The following is a 21,532-nucleotide window of genomic DNA, read 5'->3' as shown; positions in this document are numbered from 1 at the left end:
TAAAGATCAATTGTTGGGGATGGCTGCTGGCTATATAACTACTTGCATTTGTGCTCAGCTTGCTTAGCTGTGCCCCGGGGGAAAAAAAACCAATATTCCAAAAAAGCCTGCAAACAACCAATAGTAAAATAATGCTGTATTTGTCTCATGTCAGTTTTTGGCTAGGTTGCTGCTGCATAATTGTTAGAATTCTAATAAACTGTCCTAATTTGATTTAGCTAATTCTGTACAGAGCTTGCTGCAGTTACTTATTTCATGGAAGATTGTTCTAATACAACATTGGATACGCAAATCAGCAACCTATTTGCTTTCCCTACATTATCATTTTTGTTTAGCGTCGCAGTATCATGTTTGATTATATAAAACTCTGGAGGATAACAATAGCCTTTACTGCAGTTCATCTCAAGCCTGCTTCTTCATTATCAGAGAAATCTGCAGCCAAGTGAACTGATGAGAAAAATATTTATTCTGGCAGTCCACTGGAGTGGACCAGTGGAGTTTTACTACAGACTTGCGTTCCTGCCTTGTTACAGCCCCCAATGGTTCCCTACTCCCATCCACCAAAGTCTTTTAGGAAATTCTTGAGAAGTGTCTTTCAATCTATACTTCTGGGTTACTCCCTCAGAGGGGGGAAAAGCTTGTCTAATTCTAAGTCTACCTCTATGAACCCCATGTTATCTGTTTGCCTCCCACGGGTCTAAAAATAGAAACAAATAGTCTCACTCTCTCTCACTTCCATTCCAGCCAGGTAGAAGAAACACTTGGAATGCACTCAGATAATAGGATGATGTGCTCAGCTTTAGCCAGCTGCTGATTTTTGGCGAGGCACTGAGAAAACTGTTTATGTTTGGTGTAGAGTTGCTGTGGTCTGCAGCCCATACCGACTCACTGATAAAGTGAAGGAAGTGTGTGTTATTGAAGGCTCAGATACTTCTCCAAACCAGAATAGGCAATGAGTTGAGAGATGGGGTTACTAAATTATGGTCTGTGGATTATAAGTGGTCAGCTGGGAGCTGGTTGCTCCCATCCTCATTTCCAGCTGCTATAAATTGCTGTAAAAGCCTCCAAAGACAGACTGAGGCCAGTATTTTCAAAAAAGGCCACTGATTTTGGGTGTCCAAACTTGAGACATCTTGAGCCTTTTCTATAGAGGTGCTGAGCAGCAACAGCTCCCATTTATTTCAAATGGAATGGGGAGTGCTCTGTGCTTCTGGAACAAGGACATACGCCAAATGACCTAATAGGTATTTTCAGTGTCTAATTTCTATTAATCTTATTAGAATGTAAATTAAGTTCAGTTGACTAATCTGGCTTTTTCAGTAAGAAATCACATTGCAGGAGGGAAGGGAGGGCGTGCAGAGATATCATGCCCTAGCAGCAGTACCAGGAGCATTCTGTCTGACTCATCCAATACATGTCAGAGCACACACTGTGGAAGACATGACAGCATGCATGCTACGTGCATCTGTTATGCTCTCGTGGCCAACACAGAAGGGAGTGAGACCATGGCCCCAGTTCATCCTACGCCCTGGGGGGTCATTCACTGTGACTTTCAGCACAGGACAGTCACAGTCCTCACACTGCAGGAATTCAAGCACCAAGACTGCGTCCAGCCCTTGCACAAAAGCCCAGAAAGAGGGGGTAAGACTCTCCTTGTCCCTTCCTTCCCACGCTTACCAGCATGCAGAAAACCTAGTCCCAAAACTAGAGCAAGATGCTAATCCAACCAATTCTGTTTGTTACAGCTGCCAGTTTTACAAAGCATATGTAATTACAGTAAGAGATGTGAAGGCAGATGAAAAGGGCACTAGCAGCTAAAGGGTGATTGAAATGAAAGCTGAAATGTAGCAACCGATAGTATTGATAAAAATTAATGGGAGAGGTCATCTGGTAACTCAAAGACTAAGCTAAGTATTTATATGGCCCCGTCAGCATGGTATCCAAGTATCTATCAAGTATTTTTTTAAAAGCAACAGAAAACAAGATAAAAAGATCTTTTGGATCAAAACAAATTTTTAGGCTCTAACTGGATCCTACAGAAAGTGTGGCATCTTAAATTAAATTTTTTCCCCTTACATTGGTTAAACTTCAATTATTTTGGAGGATATTTCAACCCCAAAGCAGATTTTTTTCACTGCCTAAGGATAGTTTAATAAAGTATCAAGATTCAGAGCATTTTTCACTTTGGTAAAACTGACCTAGTTTCTTCCCCTCCCCGAAAGGAATGTTTTATTAAAATATCCTCATATTACAAATGTTAGCTTTTACATTTTCATATATTTCTTTCATATGTTCTGTAATTAAAACTGTCATATCACCTCAGGAAGTTAAATGAGATTTAGTTCATTTGCAGGTTTGGGCTTTTTAATGAGTTATCCTCTGTGCTGCATAAGGCAAAATGACACATTGTGGCTGCACTGTAGGGGATTGTTCTGACAGCTGTGATAATGATGCAGATGTTTGTCTCTGAGGGTAGCTGCTAACAGATTTCCTGATGCAAACACAAAACTACTTACAGAGTAATGAAAGATTACCATACCAAAATGTTCAAAATGATTGCAGCCTAAATGACCACCTTATATTTATTTGATCACATACAAATAGCCGCTTCTTACAGTGCCAGCTAATAAAAAATACAGCTTTTCTGTAAGTTGTCAAAGTTCAGTAGCTACAGGAAACAATTTCTGTAATATAGATTTTTTTTTATTATTTCTTGTAAACTCATAATATGTCACAAATGTCTCCCTGCAGGGATTTATTTTTCAGTTGTTTTCACTTTATTGTGCTCACAGGTGCATGTTTGTTTTGTCCGTTTTAAAAAGAGGTCTTTTGTCAGTGTGCTTCAGACTGCAAAATTGAAAATAATGTTGATCTTATATACTATGTATGTACATCTGTGCATGTATTATATGTATACAGACAGATGCAAACAAAATCTCAGTGCCTAATTCTGGTTCTATCCAGAATTATGTGACCACGCATTGCATGCCATGCAATCCTAACACCAGTCCTCCATTTACTCATGTGATAGGGAATTGTGCTTGTGGAAAAGGAGCATCCACTGACACCGTGAAGTTACAAGAGGATAGGATATGCAACATAGCGATAACCATGATGTTTTTAGATGGCCACAGATTTGTTAGCAGCAGAGGTTCTTAAAGTCTTCCACGGTGGGAACCACCATTTAGAGAGACTGCCCCATGAAATACTCCCTCTTCTATTCTGAGTCAGACAAAATATCCCCCATCCCAGTTCTCGAGCGCAAAACATCCCTGTGGTAACTATCACTATGGGAAAGCAATTTGGCAAATAATATCTGTATAGCTGTACTTTAATGCTATTTGGCAGCTGTAAAGGAAGAAGAGGAAGAGCCAGAACCCGTGACCTACAACTCTCCATACTACTGGTTTATGGACCACAGGTGTTCAAGTAATGTGTTACAGTATCTTAATTATAACTTGTAACTGAGGTGGAAAATATATTACCATTCTTTTATTATCCAGTACTTACCCCTCCTGAGCCTGTTTACCTCATGAGATTATCTAAAATTAGCACACAAGAAAAACAGAAATATGTGAAATTGCATGTGGTGAGAGTGGGGGACACAACAGGTAGCCCATCTGTGGCAAGTCTCTTTACTCGCATTGACCTAGTACAGCATTTCCTAACTAGCAGGGTGGAAGTGCCAGGCTAGACTAATCCAAGGGTGGGATGAAGGAACAGTGAGGAGGGAAACATCACGAGTGGGTATGGAGAAAGCTACAGAACTCTGGATTCACCCTGGCATCAATCCACATATATACACCCACCGTTGTGTTTGGCATCATATAAGTTTCCTACCTTCCTTTTTCTTTAAATAAAAATAACTTCTTATCTGTGACTTGCTGACTTTATAGATTAGTCTCTGATTTGGTTTTGGCATGGAGTCCTTAATTTTTCCATATGATCTAAAATATCTACATAAATATTTATAATTGGCAGAGATAACCTTTTATGCTCATTGAGTTGGTGACTTCTGTAAAGGACTTCTTTTTGTCTTGAATCATTTATTTAACTGATGCTGTTACTTTTGCATATTTTCATTTACTGGCACTCTTGTGTAAGTGCAGAAATAATTGTAATCAATAACCTATTCCTATTTTTCTTACTTGAAAGTAGAAATTAAAAGATAGTGTTCAGAGGCTAAACATTCCTGGGGAAGAGAAGCCTGGCACAAGGACAATCAGACAACCAGTAACAAAAAACATGTCCCCAAGCAGACTTGTAAGACTAGAAAAAAAGATAAAATTAACAGAGTCTTAGCTCAGCGGCGCCCAAACTGTGGTCCATGGTCTACCAATGACAGTCCTTGGAGCCTTGCTGGTTTTCCACAGAGAGCTATCTGGTCACACGACACTTACTGTCTTTGTTTCGGATTGCCCCTAAAGGTGTGCAGAGGTGAAGAGGTGACTGGAGGCCTAAAAAACAATAATGGGGGAAGGGGAAGGAGAGCAGCTTAGCTGCCTTCATAAGAGCCTGGTGCTCAGGGCCGGCTGCAGGCACCAGCTTAACAAGCAGGTGCTTGGGGCGGCCAAGGGAGAGGGGCGGCACCTGCGGCAATTCGGGAGCAGCAGGTCCCTCACTCCCTCTAGGAGTGAAGGACCTGCCGCCGAACTGCCGCCGCCAATCGCGGCTTTTTTTTTTTTTTTCCTCTCCAATTGCCGCCACCGATCGGGATTGCGCCTTTTTTTTTTTTTTTGCTTGGGGCGGCAGAAATGCTGGAGCCGGCCCTGCTGGTGCTACATAGTAGCTGGAGGAAAGGAGCAAGAGTCATCCCAGAGACTGGAGTCTGCAGGGTGATTATGTCCGGGGACAGAGGATCATATAGTTGAATAGCACATATATAGGAGCAAAAGAAATAGGGAACTAAGCAGCAGGGAAACATATGAAAGTGGAGCGGTCAAAGAACAGATGGTAGAAAGTGGGGCGGGTAGAGAGAGAGAGAGCAAGGAGATAAAATGATGAGCAAGCGGAGGAGATGTTGCCATTAACTTTTTTCCCCAAAAAGGAAAAAAAAAACACTTATACTCGTCAGATAAAAATACATGAATACTCTTGCAGGGGCAAGATTAGAAAGGCAAAGGCACAAAATGAGCTCAAACTAGCTAAGGGAATAAAGGGGAACAAGAAGACTTTTTATCAATACATTAGAAGCAAGAGGAAGACCAAAGACAGGGTAGGCCCACTGCTTAGTGAAGAGGGAGAAACAGTAACAGGAAACTTGGAAATGGCAGAGATGCTTAATGACTTCTTTGTTTCGGTCTTCACCGAGAAGTCTGAAGGAATGCCTAACCTAATGAATGCTAATGGGAAGGGGGTAGGTTTAGCAGATAAAATAAAAAAAAGAACAAGTTAAAAATCACTTAGAAAAGTTAGATGCCTGCAAGTCACCAGGGCCTGATGAAATGCATCCTAGAATACTCAAGGAGCTAATAGAGGAGGTATCTGAGCCTCTAGCTATTATCTTTGGAAAATCATGGGAGACAGGAGAGATTCCAGAAGACTGGAAAAGGGCAAATATAGTGCCCATCTATAAAAAGGGAAATAAAAACAACCCAGGAAACTACAGACCAGTTAGTTTAACTTCTGTGCCAGGGAAGATAATGGAGCAAGTAATTAAGGAAATCATCTGCAAACACTTGGAAGGTGGTAAGGTGATAGGGAACAGCCAGCATGGATTTGTAAAGAACAAATCATGTCAAACCAATCTGATAGCTTTCTTCGATAGGATAACGAGTCTTGTGGATAAGGGAGAAGCTGTGGATGTGGTATACCTAGACTTTAGTAAGGCATTTGATACGGTCTCGCATGATATTCTTATCGACAAACTAGGCAAATACAATTTAGATGGGGCTACTATAAGGTGGGTGCATAACTGGCTGGATAACCGTACTCAGAGAGTTGTTATTAATGGTTCCCAATCCTGCTGGAAAGGCATAACGAGTGGGGTTCCGCAGGGGTCTGTTTTGGGACCGGCTCTGTTCAATATCTTCATTAACGACTTAGATATTGGTATAGAAAGTACGATTATTAAGTTTGCGGATGATACCAAACTGGGAGGGATTGCAACTGCTTTGGAGGACAGGGTCATAATTCAAAATGATCTGGACAAATTGGAGAAATGGTCTGAGTTAAACAGGATGAAGTTTAACAAAGACAAATGCAAAGTGCTCCACTTAGGAAGAAAAAATCAGTTTCACACATACAAAATGGGAAGAGACCGTCTAGGAAGGAGTACGGCAGAAAGGGATCTAGGGGTTATAGTGGACCACAAGCTAAATATGAGTCAACAGTGTGATGCTGCTGCAAAAAAAGCAAACGTGATTCTGGGATGTATTAACAGGTGTGTTGTGAGCAAGACACGAGAAGTCATTCTTCCGCTCTACTCTGCTCTGGTTAGGCCTCAGCTGGAGTATTGTGTCCAGTTCTGGGCACCGCATTTCAAGAAAGATGTGGAGAAATTGGAAAGGGTCCAGAGAAGAGCAACAAGAATGATTAAAGGTCTTGAGAACATGACCTATGAAGGAAGGCTGAAAGAATTGGGTTTGTTTAGTTTGGAAAAGAGAAGACTGAGAGGGGACATGATAGCAGTTTTCAGGTATCTAAAAGGGTGTCATAAGGAGGAGGGAGAAAACTTGTTCACCTTAGCCTCTGAGGATAGAACAAGAAGCAATGGGCTTAAACTGCAGCAAGGGAGGTCTAGGTTGGACATTAGAAAAAAGTTCCTAACTGTCAGGGTGGTTAAACACTGGAATAAATTGCCTAGGGAGGTTGTGGAATCCCCATCTCTGGAGATATTTAAGAGTAGGTTAGATAAATGTCTATCAGGGATGGTCTAGACAGTATTTGGTCCTGCCATGCGGGCAGGGGACTGGACTCGATGACCTCTCGAGGTCCCTTCCAGTCCTAGAATCTATGAATCTATGAATCTTCTTCTGTCCAAGCAATTGCTGTAGTTGCCACAGGAATGTTATTTAATTGCAAACAAGCAGGAAGGTCCATATTATGAATCCTGTTCTAATCAATTCAATTTTACTGGGACCAATATTTCAATAGTGCAAACAAGATCACCTTCTTTCTTAGATCACCTGTTAATGTTGTTAAATATATACTCTATTTTGCTGTTGTGTGTTGTAATGTTTGTTTTGGTGTAGCTCTGTAGAAAAGATTTCACAGGATATGAGCAGTGACATGTATACACCGTATTAATCTTGAGGGCCTATCTGTTCCATTTCTTGGAGATATGTTTTTCATTCACTTCAGTCCAGAGAGGAAAAAACTGAATTGTGTATTACACAAATATTGTTGGTCTTGAGAACTACCTAATCTATTAAAAGATGCTATAAAAGAGTTTAAGGTGTGGAGTCAACTCGAAGTGTGTCTAGAGTATATATGGACGCTCGAGAGAAAAGTCTACAGAAATTCTGCTGTACAGCTCAGCTCCTGCCTACTGGTCTGCCATCATCTGTTTTTGTGGCATGAAGAAATGTGTGAAAACTCCACAACTAACTGCCTCATTTCTGTCCTCCTCCCATTCAACTCCTAGTGCTCTCTGCATCTGAAATTCTTCCCCAGCACTGTCTGGCATGTCCCTATCTTGCTCTCATTAAAACACACTTTTTTCAAAAGTTCTAAAACTTCCTGGACTTTCTCTCACTGAAGCATTAAAAGTCAAAGTCTACTAAAACCTAAACCAAGTCCTGGCAGCAATGAAACAGGTGCTAAACCTCACTGCTCAATCACCTTGCTTTTGTTGCACTCTATCCCCTATCCTTCATTTCTGTTTAGTTTGTGATCTCCATGGAGCAAGGATCTTGTGTTTCTGTTCATACAGCACCTAACATGATTTGGCTACTATAGAAATAAGTGACCATCCATTAGTAGTCCTCAAGTACTCTTATATTTACAGAAGTCTTTTAAATAGCTTGCTGCTTTCTTTAGAATTCTTAAGAAGTTCATCTGGTACTGTATCTTACCACTCTCAATTTCTTTATAATTTGTCCTAGTTTGTCCTCTAATTCTATAAATAAATCTTTTTTTCTCCCCTCCGAAATTTTGTTTCTGTTTCTTGCCTTTTTTGGGGGGGGGGGGGCCTTCATTTTTCAGGCTGAAGCAATCTAAAGTCCTCTGAATGTGCTGTTATTGCTATGAATAGGGTGGAACCCACATCTGTAACATTTCACCACTGGAAGAAACATCAGCCTTTTAAAGGGGTTAACTGAGTGAAGTCTCTATTTAAACTGTAACTTCGAGAACTCAAGCAGTAAACACACTGCCACACATAGGCTCTTACAGAATGGTTCTGGTAGTGTCCCTCGTGCAACAGAGCGTTGACTGCATTACACTTCCTAAGTGTCTTCCCACAACTTTACCAGGACTTCAGTAGGCCAGTCTGCATTCTCAGTCCACATTACACTGTTTTGGGCCCTTGGTCAATAGCTTCTGTCACCAAGCTATCCTCTAGTGCTTGTGGGAGAAGGGAGGAAGGAATGTTATGTAACAGGAGGCTGTGAGGCCTAGTGGACAGAGCACTGGACTGAGACTGGGACACCTGTGTTCTATTCCTGGCTCTGCCATTGGCCTGCTGAGGACCTTGGGAAAGTCACATCTACTGTCTGTAAACCGGGGATAACGATCCTGACCTCCTTTGTAAAATGCTTTGAGATCTACTGATCCAAAGCACTATGTAAGAGCTAGGTACTTATTATTATAATGTACACCTCCCTATGCCAGCTAAAACTCCTGTGCTCCAATGGGGATTCACTGCAAAGAACGGCATGGATTGCAAAGTACTGTGAGGGAGCAGCTTTAGCTTATTATAGCTAAAGCTCCTACCTAGTTTATTATAGCTAAGGCTCCTAATTGTACAAGCTACATAAATGGTGGCTGAATACTATATTCACGCTATCTGGAGTGCTTCTCGATAAGAGTGTTGTGTTGCATGTGGCATATGGAAGTGGAACGCAAAGCTAGGTATTTCTGGCTCCATACGGCAAATTAGAGCTGCATGAATAAAAAATAAATACCTACATACATCACATTTTTGCTTCATGAACGTTCACATGTGGGAGTTGACATTCTTCCTAGAAATCATTTTTTTTTCCTCAAAGAAAAGGTGAAATGTCACCATTTAACCTACAATTGCAGCTCTTTGTTTGGAAATAATGAAATTTCACCTGCAGCTCCATTTTTATAAATTGCTTGTGGGGATGGCTTCCCCAGTTTCTTCTGTGGTCTTTCCCCATCCTCGCAGTTGCTACTACAATTGAATTCTTCCCTAGTGCCCTTCCAACCAACCTTCCAACCCTGTGCCTCCAAAACAGCCTTTGCAGCTTCAGTGACATTCATTTTCAGTATTTTAGATTAAGAAATAAATATTGCACAATAAATACCTGGCTTTAGAAGCTTTTCTTGAAACAGACAGCACAATGGATGTTAACCATTTTTACTTTCCTTCATGTTAAAATGAAGGCTTCCATGTAGTGCGTATACTAGAGTGGTCAGTACCAATCAGTGAAGCTCTTACACATATTGGTCTTCAGTATTTATTTATTTACCAGTATCCATCTAGAATTTTAGGCACTTTACACTTTTAAAAACCAGCTATAAGATACTTGCCTCATCACCAGCCTGGGGAATTATCAGCCATACCAAATTAGTCTTTAAACCTTGGCTTTGGGCTCCATTTATTGTCCGTATATCGACAAACTCATAAAAGGAAAATGGAGTCTGTCAGATGAGGCTTCCTAGCCAGCCGCAAGTCCCAGGACTTACCACATGGAGCCTGCCTTCCTTCGCAGGGGCTCCTGCAGGACCCTGCCCCTTCCTGCAGCTTCTCCCTGCTGTTCCCCCTCAAATGAGCCACTTGCTGGCTTTTATAATCACTCACTCCCTTTCCAGTGGGTCTGATAACTGACCAGGCACCAGGCCCGTTAAGGAACAGGCCACCATTTCACCAACCATACACACAAAATTTAATATCAAGTGCTTTGCAATGTAGTAATGTTCATGCTACTTCCTCATGTCTCAGTGCCTCAGCTTGTTGATGATACTTCATTATAGTTTACAGTTCACTTTGGTGGCAAGGAAAACCTCTGGGCTATAACCCTGCAATATTATTTGGAAAAAGTAGGGATTTTTCTTTTTATATGGATAGTTAGACTGGCAAACATCTTTAAATTAAATTGAACCTTTGACTTCTTCTTGCTTTATTTGTATATTCACATTATTTCTGTTGGAGAAAAAAAGATTAAAATGAAAGCAATTATAGTCTGTTTGCTTTTCCACTGAAATGACAAAAAAGACATGGCACATTAAACTGGATCCCACATGGTCTTTCAAGGTGATTGGTGTTTCATGGGCACCACAGGACACCATTTTCAAAGACCTCTTCAATAAATGTCCCTAAAGATTAATTCAGACACTTGTAATTATAGTACAGTACCTTTGTCATCATGTTTGATTTATCATGAGTGATGTTTTATCTGAGTAAATCTTTGGTGAATCTTCTAAAAAAAATTCTGTTGTATTTATGAGAATTGCAGTATGTTAAGAAATCTTTCATTGGATGTATTGCTGATGTTGGAATTGGCAATAAGATTTTAAAAACTGTTTCTGTCCTTGACATATACTGCGTGTTGAAAAAAAACAGCTGTGTTCCCTTCTGAAAATAAAAATGATCTTTTTTACCTTGAGAACAAAGAACATTTTTAGTGTATGTGTACACATAGGATAGGCAACAGAATTGATTGCTTGTGTCCATTTTTTTGTGCACAATATAATCTAAATGTCTGAAGTGATACTGAGATAATTTAGATAAAAGAGATATTGTGGCTACAGACATATGGTAGTTATTTATGGAGCTCTATATGCTTTGTATATGATGTTACAACAAGTAATCTGTAACATACTCAAAGCCTCAAGGTCTTGTTGGAACTGGTATAGTTAATCCTTTTATTGTTTTGTTTAACTTAATAATGTGAAAGTCATTTAGATGTATATTTTATCTCTCTTAATCTCAAATTATATTAAGCATTATGTGACAATCAGGTAGGGTAACTGGATTTGCTGTTGCATCAAGCTGATATTCAAGGGTAATAGCATCAATTGCTTGTAGTGAAGGGGTTTTAAATTACAAGATAAATTCCTGTCCGAATAGAACTATATTACAGATGTTATGGTCACCATGGTGATACTGACAATTCTTTAGAGAACACCATCTTAAATTTGCTAATTTTAAAAAATTCTTAGTGACTGGAAAGATTTGAAGTTCTTGCTTTTGTATGACTGATTGCAGAAAGAAAGACAGACAGCAAACATTACATTGGCTCAATGGCATTCTAAAAGCCTTGTTCTCTCATCAGTATGCAGTTTAGTTACCTATGTAGCCTCTGCCTCAACCTCAACCTGCCATATACACACTGATAATATACAGACACTATTGAGTCATATCAGTTCTGCTTGATAACTGCTGACTATATGAATACCCACCACCCCTTGGCTTCTCCAAGTTATATAATCAACATCTCAAATAACTTCTCAGGATTTAGCTTGATAGAATGTTGTGGTTAATTCTCAACACAATTCACTGTCATCGTACAAAAAAGAAATGATTACCGAGTCAGTGATCTCAGTACCTGGTTATTATTTGTTATTTATTTATTTTTAAGTTTTAGGGTGATATCTTGGCCCTACTGAAGGCAATGTAAGTTTTGCCATTTGTTTCAACAGGATCAGGATTTCACCCTAACAAGAGATGGGCAAAAGGTTTCATCTTGTTCCCTTAATCTGTTTTATCCCCATTAGACACTATTGTTCAGAATTCAGCCCCAGGATGATTTCTATGCTGGTGATAATCAAAGAGTTCTCCACTCTGTAGGAAAGTGCCTACTACATTTGGATGCTATAAAAAATTTCAGTTATCTATTAGATAGCCCTTCCCTTGTTTTGCCATTACCTTGATTTCCACCTACCTGCACATTGCATTCTCCCTTCTTCATTGGGGTAGCTGCACCTCTCATGTAAAAAAACCAAAACCCAAAAAACTTCTCCATCCCTAAACTTAGCCATTGCATCCTTCTTCCGCTCTCCCCCACCACATCTGCACATGCTACCTGTGTGGTACAGTGTAACTGCAAATGTAAAATTTACTCCGCATTTGTACATACAAATTAATCTGTGCAGCGTGAAACTGTATAAACAATGCTATAGAAAAATACTGAATTGTATATCAGATACAGAAAGGGCATTCTGTAGATCTTACCCAGTACAGCTGGAAATATTTAGGGGCCAACTGATTTTTTCAGAATAGGCAAGCCACAAGAGATACTAATTGTCTGTCCAAGTTTCCACAGAAATAAGACTCTCCTTTTGAATTTTATTACTCTGGCTCAAGACAAATTCTAAGAACTGGCAAAAGCTCTAGCTTTGTAAGAGAACTGCTAACAGAGGAGTTACATGTGGCTAATAAATATTTTCTTGTAGACATTACACGGAAGGTTATATGGGATTCTGACCATACCTTTCAGATGTCAAGCATTATGTGGGATGTTCCACATTTCAAGTTTTTTCCTAGCAGTGTTGTTCTGTCCTACCAGGCTGCCTGTGAATTCCAACATCTGTTGCCTAAAGATGGCAGCTACCTAGAAAGAACGGACTCTCCTCTCTAACCCACACTGATGAGTTGTGCATGTGGTTTGGGCTACCAGGCGGATAAGGGAAGGGGGTAGTGCAACTGGTACCCAGGCTCTATTTCTTGGATTGCTGCCTGAGCCTTTTCTGCCTCTGCTCATCTATAACTCCCATCAGCCCCTCACTAATTTAAAAAACAAAATAAAATAACATAAAATAAAAGGTTGTTCATCACCAGGGCAGGGTATCAGAACTCCATCACCTCCTCTCTGCACTCATTCCTGGGGACCCAGGATAACACCGTAAGAGAAGATGCCATCTCCCTATTCTTTAAGAGAGAAGATCTAAGGGGGAAGGATGAAAAGGGGGGTTAGGGGCAAGAGAAAGGGGAGCAAGGAAGAGAACATTGTGCAGAAAGTTACAGCTATTGGGATTCTTCATTTTATATAACTTGTGTGGCTACACAGGGTCCCAATCCATCAAGGATCATCCCCAATGTTAACCATTGCTAACCTACCACCCAGATTGCCATCCCTTATTCCCCACTATTTGTCATGACAGACTAATGCCAATAAGTTACAGCAAAGATTAAATTCACCACCACCACCAAGCTTAGATGGTGAAGGTCTGTAGTGCTGAGTACGATGCCCACGTTCTACAATTAAATTCCCTGAGATTTAATTTGGACTTCCCTCCGCAGACCCTATCAGAAAAGGTTGGGGGGGGGGGTTTGTTTTGTTTTTTACTTCCGCCTCCTGACTTCCCAATTCATGAGGGGGTTCAGAGGTCACAGAAACTCAACAAGTTCCTGTCAGAGGCAATTGACACAGTCCAAGGCAGACATGGCCAGGGAGCAATTTTGGGAGACTTAGACAGAGGATTGCACAGAATGTCTTCAAGGGAACTAAATGTACAGCTAGGGCAACAAACACAGGATTCCCTAATTGTACTAATGGAACATTAATGAAACCATCTTATGATGGAAAGAGTGTATCCTGGATAGGGTAAAATAAATTAAGGTTTTGTTCCTATAATTAATTCCTCTTTATTTCCATGAACATTTTAGGTATATCAATATATGCATGAAACCATAACTGTTAATGGCTGCCCAGAATTCCGTGCCAGGGCCACTGCAAAGGTAAGACCTGTGCAACTATTGAAGTACATGTTACCAAAGTGACCTAGTAATTGACTGTGCGCGTGTGTGTTTCAGGTATTCGTGTGTGCTCTGTAAGAAAATTTAGACATCAGTGGCAGCCCAGAGTCTAGAACCAGTGCTACTTCCCAGGTAACAATCCTAATGGCAAATTTAACCTTTGTGCTGCTTCTATAGCTTAAGAAAAGAGAATGATATCATGGGATTTGGTGGTTTATTGAAAAATCAGTTTGCAAAAGCAAATCTACTGGTTCATTCTGTAGAATTAAACCTGGAATACCAATATTTTTATGACAAATTCTCCTATAAGGCTCATCCCAAGTAGCAGGTGGTCTAGCCTCCAATCAATGCATGTAGGATTTTCAGAGGTGCTGAGCACAGAAGACTCCAATTGAAGTCAATGGGAGCTGTGGGTGCCCATCACTTCTGAAAGACAGGGCCCAAGTATGTAAGTCTGAGAAAAGTGAGTGGTAACGATGTGTGAATTCCCCTGTATTGATGGAAGAATCCCTATTGTACCCAATATGTAATATGCTTTGTGTTTTCAGTGCACGAACAAAAATAATTGCTTCCAACAGGGCTTCATCATGGAATTACTCCCTCTGTACCAAATGGTAAAGGAAGATTACCCGCCACATGGTAAACGGGTTATGTAGATATCGTGCAGTAAGCGTATTCTAGGAAAACCATGGTATTTTTTCAGGAAAATAATTCATTAAGACCCAATCCTTCCCCCAGGGAAGTCAATGGCAAAATCCCACTAGTTTTAATGTGATTACACCCTTGTAAAGCTACACTAGGGGAAAAGCAGCAAATAAATAAAAACAAAACCTAAGACAACAGTAAAAACACACAAAGATCAAAAATACATATCAAAGACACCTACAGTATTTCAGAGAAATGTTCCCTATGGTAACCAGTACGTTTAAAATAATTAGCCTACTGTACAGTAACCAAAATATTTTCCTACATTTGATTTTTTATTTCATTTTTGTTATATTGAGTTAGGTTTTTTTCTTATGAGTTAACCTTTATCTAATTGAAACTTCAAATGAACAATGTAGATTTGTAAAGGTTCTACTACTGAATGTAGAAAATTATGTTAGATTATGATTTGTTTACACTGTAGGCAAACACAAAAATGATTGCTATGTGGTATAATAAAGGGTGAAAAATTCTGAATAGTGTTTGCCATTCTCATTTCTTATTCATATAGAACAGCAAGGTTACAGAGCAATGTTTGAATATCGCAATACTTCCTGGTTATTTCTGGGCTGTCTGCATTGTATTTTCCTAGTGCATTCATGTCTGACATTTAAATGTATGCATGATGACAAGGTTTGCATGAGCAAGTACATATAACTGAGAATAATCCATTATATTCATATCGTCTACTAGCTTCCATTAAGCATAAACATTATTAGAATGCTGAACAAGCATTAACATAATGTAGAATTACTGCAGTAATTTTAAATCTGAGGATATGTTGAAAAGTAAAAATAATTTTTTAATGTTTACTTAATGCTTTACCAGGGTCGACACTTAAAAAGAGACAATTGCTAGTGAAAGATTGAATAAAGAATGTTTTTCTTTTCTTCATACAAGATTTACAATACCTTACATATTTGTAATTTTTCTATAGTGAGAATAGTCATTTAGTTGAATTCATTTTATACTTTCATAATCTGAAGATTATTTAGCATTACTTTTCTAGTCCTATTTATATAAAGTGCAGTTACAGTATAAAAGTTCATGCCCCTGTTGTAAAAGTTATTAATCTATCAGCACTTTTTTCAAGAGGAAGATTTTATTGAGGCTATTTAATAAAAGAGTTTAAATGAAAATATCTTTCTTCAGGATTTATTTGGGGGCAAAGAATAAACCAAATAATCAGTCCCATATATATATTGGGGGGGGCAATTAACTTTATCCAAATTACATACATTAGAAGTACAGCAGAAGGTTATATCAGTGTCTTGCACAGCAGTAAGGAAAAAAGTGAGTGACAAAGCTGCTTTAAAAAGAGAAGTAATGTGTTACAGAGTTAGAACAGATGACTAGCAATCTGTCCTTTTAGGATCTATTTCTGGGTGACATTGGGCAAGTCACTTAACTTCTCTCAGTGCCTGTTTCCCCAAGTATTTCAAAGGAGTGATTTGAGACTTAACATTTGTAAAGTGCTTTCAAATCTTTGATAGAATTTCAAAATATTATTTTCATGTGAACGAATTCTTTCTGCAAAACAAACGACAGGGCTTAACAGTGATCTCATTACATGGCCAAATAACTGTCTTTTCTTCCAGGCAACAGTTGCTGCTTTTGCAGCAAGTGAAGGCCATTCACACCCTCGAGTGGTGGAGCTGCCAAAGACTGATGAAGGTCTTGGCTTTAACGTGATGGGAGGAAAGGAACAAAACTCTCCTATATATATTTCTCGTATAATTCCTGGAGGGGTGGCAGAAAGACATGGAGGACTCAAGCGAGGAGACCAGCTGCTTTCTGTTAACGGAGTGGTATGTGAAAAGTTTAGAATGATTTCCTTTTTCATGAGAGTTTTTATTTTTCCAAATGAAGGTTTAAAATGCTTAAAATGTTTAAAAAACCACAAACAAAATTAGCTCTGCAGTAAGAGATCTGAGATGGTACATTTGCGGTGAACTAAACAACTTTATGCCACCACATCTTTGTTATAATATTGATTGTTAGAGCTTCATCTTCCAGTGTGGCTCAGCTCGGAGAAGTGACTCTAAAAATGTCCTTATGGATTTCCATTGTTTATTGTCTCGATTTCTGCATAAAATACATGCAATTTACAAGTTAAAAAGATATCTTCTGTCATTGCCAGTGCTGCAATTGGAGAGTCAAACTGGGCTTTTTTTCTTCTTGTACTTCATAGCCAATAACAGTCCTGCAGGCCAAATTAGGCCCTCTGTGACATTTGTGCAGTCATGTGGCCTTCAGTGGCTTTGTACAACTATAATTAAAAAGGAACTAAGTAAACAATGTTGTTGATGATTCACAATGAAGAATAAAATCCAGCTCATTCTCTTTTACTTGTGTTGTTCTGTAGTGTTATTTTTGTCACTAAAATCAGCTGATATTAGTAAATACCAGGGTGCATAGAAATCATTGATTTAAAAAATAAATAAATACAAATCTGATTTTTTTATTTAAATCGGATTTTTTTGATAAAATGCTTTTTGAGGAAAAAACCTATCTAAAGATAGTTTTAATTAAGATACATTATAGCTCATCAAAGATATATCATGGAATAGGGATTATAAATTCTAATTCTATAGTATGACACAATATAGTCATGTAATGTTTAAGAAAACTTTTGTAAGTGAGTTCCAATAGTTCATGGATTAGGGAACCAATTGTATGGGGTCCCAGGGGCTTCTGTATAGATTATGTAGGTTTATCTTTCTATCTACCCAATGGGACTCAGTGCTCAGTCTAGAAGATACCATCAGAGATGCTTAGTTTTGCAGTTTTCAAACTATGGATTTGTGTCTCCAGAGACGATATGCTTGTTAACAGCAAAAATGTTTTTAAATACATAATTAAATAATATATAGAGGTGAGAAATAACAGACCTAAGCCCTATTGTCCCTCTGCAAATTTGTGTACACAGAGTCAATCCCTTATCTCTCTCTAAAAGTGCAAAGTTTCAGAAAGTTCAATGAATAGAAGATTGTTGGGGGCGGAATAGATCTGGACAAGGAGAAGAAGTCTGGAGATAAATTTGAGAAGAGAGGGACAGGCAGTAGAAACAAAAGTGAAACTGTTTGAGCAGCATATTCCAGAAGTCTTGAAGTCTTTCTGAGTGTAGCCTTCATTGATTTGAGATCTATTATACCATTCTCTCACTAGAAAGGAAAACCTATAATGGCAGCAGGCCGTAAAAGAGACCCAGTTTGGGAATATTTTAATTAAGTTCCTCTACCTGTGGGTAAGACAGGCATGCGTGCAAAATGCAAACAGTGCAAGAACGAAATGTAAGGCCTGGTTGCCCGAATGAAACAACATCATGAGAAGTGTTCCTTCTCAGGAGGAAGCTGCGTTGAAGATGATGATGAAAGGAACATGTCTGAACATGCAGGATCTTCAGGTTGGTAAACTTTTTTATTTCATACTTCTTTCTTAAGGACTGCTTGTCTTCCTTCTGGACTATTCTTGAATTCTCATGTTTGAGCAAAAAATATAGTTGTTACTCTATGGTACTATCATTTAGATGCAATTGTGATAAAAAAATAAATAACTGAAATAGGCAGATCTTCCTTTTATAATTTCACCTTTAAAGTAGTACTGCATGTCAGTGAATGCAATGTGTAATACCATGAGCAGTATGGTAATAATAATTAAATATCTGCATTGACTTGTTTTGTTTAGGAGAATCCATCCTCAACATACAGGATTCTGAAGACTATCCACCTTCAAGATCACCATCATTTTCTATAGTTTCAGAGTTATCGCCAATGATAGTGTTTCAGTCACATCATGTATGTCACATAGCCACAGTAGAACACCTGTAGCAAAAAGAAAAAAAATCTCCATCATCCAGAAACAGCCATAGATAAGTTTGTGATAAGAACCAGCAGACTACAAAAAGAGGTAATATATGAAAAAATTGCCTGGTTTGTTTATGCAACAAATTCTCCTTTCTGTATGATTGAGAACCCACACTTCATTAACATGGTTCAGTCATTAAGACCAGGATACAGTCCACCCAACAGAGCAGATGTCACAGGCAAATTGCTGGATAAAGTGTATGAAAGAGAAATTGAGCAGTGTGAAAAAGGTCTAGAGGGTGAAATTGTTAACCTGAGTCTTGATGGATGGAGAAAAAAATTCAAATGTCTAGTACGCAACTTGGTCACAGACAATGCTGCAAATTTGTCCAAGATGAGAAGAAATTTAGAAGAGAGTCCCAAGCTAATAACATATGGTTGCATTGCTCATTTGATGCACCTCTTAGCCAAAGACTTCAGTGTTCCAGAAATAAAGGCTAATGTTGTTGAAATTGCAAAATACTTCCGTTACAACCACTTTGCAGCAGCTGCTCTGAAAAAAGTGGGAGGAACCAAGCTAACTCTCCAACAAGACGTGTGATGAAACTCAGTAGTGGACTGTTTTGAGCACTGTATCAAGAACTGGCCTAATCTGATGACAGTTTGTGAACAAGATCATGAAAAAATAGATGGCACTGTCACAGCCAAAGTTCTCAACATTGGGCTTAAGAGAAATGTTGAACATATGTTGAGTACCGTGATGCCTATTTCTGTAGCCTTGTACAAAATGCAGGGAAATAGCTGTTTTATTGCTGACGCTATTGAAATTTGGAAGGAACCGAGTGAGACCTTAAAAAGAGAAATATGCAACGACAGAGTTAAATTACAAGCATTAAAAAAACAAAATGGGACAAGCACTATCTCTAGCTCATTTTCTTGCAAATATTCTCAATTCTCGGTACCAGGGTCAAACCTTAACGGCTGAAGAAGAGGAGTTGGCTATGACATGGACATCCAGCAATCCTCCCTCCATAATGCCAACTATAATAAACTTCAGGGCTAAGGGTGAACCATTCAAGAAATATATGTTTGCTGATGACGTTTTAAAGAAAGTCACACAAGTGAACTGGTGGAAGTCACTTAAGCACTTGGATTCAGAGACTGTTGAAGTGATAAATCTCACTTAACAGCAGTAGCTTCTTCTGCCGGTGTAGAAAGAATATTTTCTTCCTTTGGACTAATTCATTCCAAATTGAGAAATCGTTTGGGACCTGAAAAAGCAGGAAAGCTTGTTTTTCTTTTCCAGATTACGAACAAACAGGAAAATGAAGGTGAAGATGACTGAGTTAGCTGCAGAAGCCAATATTTTGAGTTTCTCACATTGACCTGGCTGACATAGTGGATTTAATATATTTTTTTAACTATTTCATTTAACTATTTTAGTTAAAAACAATTTTAACAGAAACAAACCTGATTTTAAAAAACTTCAATGTTTAAATAATTCAAAAGTTCATACGCTTGTTTTGTTAAAATATTATATGTTTGCTGTTGAAGAAAAAGTCCAGAATACATAACGTTGTTGTTTTAGTTAAATAAAACAATTTAAATGTCTGTCTGGTGTTGTTCTCCTCCTAATACAGCATGGCAAGAAAATCCTCCAAATATTAATGATTAATCTGTTGAATTGAAGATAGTTCACCTCCCAATTACTTCATAAATATCTGCTTCAATTACCTTTGGTAAATGAAATAACCAAACAATCATTCATTTTTTGATATAGCTGTAAAACTAATCTGAAAAGTTTTCAAAATAAAGCACTTTAAAAATGTATAGTGTATACCTTCTAAAAATGAAACCTACATCTATATCTGAGTTGTGAAGAATGTGTATTAAGGTTATAACAACCAACAAGAATGCACTTTTATGTAAAAATCCATGATTAAATCGAGTCTTCCTGATTAATTAATTTGATTTAAATCAAATCCACCCTGGTAAATACATACAGGGAGCAGATGTGAAAGTAAAAAGGTGTCATTTTACATAGTTACTGTACTTTTCAGTCACTTTCAGACTGACTGATTTGCAATAGTTTCACTCTGGACTCCAAACAGGGGAACTGGAATGGAGAGGAGAAAAATCAGGCCTGAGTGTCTTTGGGACCAGTTCTGCCCTCAGATCTCCCCACAACTTCTTATCACATATTTGTTGCACTTCTCCTATGTGTGGTATACCAGGAGATGAATAAAATTATTGCACTGCAGTTTTTCAAAGTGACAACATTGAGTCCCTGGGCAGAATTTATCCCTTTTAAAAGAATTTTCTAAACAGTCTGAAGACTTAATGATGAGTTAGGATTACACTATTTCTTATTCTTCTTACAATTGCCTCATAAATATTACAGGGTATTTTCTTTGTATTATAATCTTTGTCCTCAGAATAGGAGTCAATCATCATAAAGCATGAAGTCATTGTGGCATAAAGCTAAGTATTCTGTTACTTCCTTGCCCTTTGCCCAGCCCCATTAAAATCCATGAGGCAGAGGTGAAATGTCAGTAAGATTTTGTAAAATATTAAAATAGTATGGCACACTCCAATAGCAAGCTTCTGCCTGAAAACACTGTACAAAAGACTGTGATCCTATATTCCTTATGCACCTCCCTATGAAAGGGACATAAGATCACTCCCCCAAAATGGTTCATAATAAGCTTGAAATATAAGAGTGTTCAGCTTAATTTTCTGTTCATGGCAAGACTGTAAAGAATAGTAAAGCATCAGCAACTAGAACTGGTTGGGAATTTTCTTGATTAAATGTTTTTCAATTGGAAAATGACAATTCATTGAAACGGAACCTTTTTGTGGGAACGTAGTCGTTGTGATGAAACTTTTGTCAGGAATGTTTGTCAAGTCAAGGATGGGAATTTCTAGTTAAAAAAAAACAGCAAACAAGAGAATAGCCAATAGCCTTCGGGGTATGACACCACATGGTACATGGGAAACCCAGGTTCAAGTCCTGGCTCTGTCTGATTTGGAACAGAAACTTGAATCCTGATCTCCCACATCCCAGGTGAGTGTCCTAATCATCAGACTATGCTAGGGTGTGTGTGTGTCTCTCTCTCTCCATGTTTTTGAGTGTGAAAATGTCTAAAGGTCTCAGTTTTGTCCCCACGCAGAATGGGAAATTTTTGGAAATTGTGAA

General features: G+C 38.6%; 1 protein-coding gene across 1 annotated transcript in view; it reads left to right on the top strand.

Annotated features, from left to right (window-relative positions):
- LIN7A (lin-7 homolog A, crumbs cell polarity complex component) overlaps positions 1–21,532 on the top strand; it is a 56,065-nt gene that overhangs the window by 23,566 nt on the left and 10,967 nt on the right. Inside the window, exons 3-4 of the mRNA XM_029910872.1 lie at positions 13,736–13,807; positions 16,129–16,338. Of these exons, the coding sequence (XP_029766732.1) occupies positions 13,748–13,807; positions 16,129–16,338 (270 nt within the window). The 5' untranslated portion in view covers positions 13,736–13,747. The remainder of the gene's footprint in view (positions 1–13,735; positions 13,808–16,128; positions 16,339–21,532) is intronic.

The sequence above is a fragment of the Terrapene carolina genome, unplaced genomic scaffold (assembly GCF_002925995.2).
Source record: "Terrapene carolina triunguis isolate 2854851 unplaced genomic scaffold, T_m_triunguis-2.0 Scaffold68, whole genome shotgun sequence".
NCBI classification, from domain to species: domain Eukaryota; kingdom Metazoa; phylum Chordata; order Testudines; family Emydidae; genus Terrapene; species Terrapene triunguis.
Note: the sequence above shows the minus strand (reverse complement) of the source record. Positions and strands in the feature narration are given on the sequence as shown.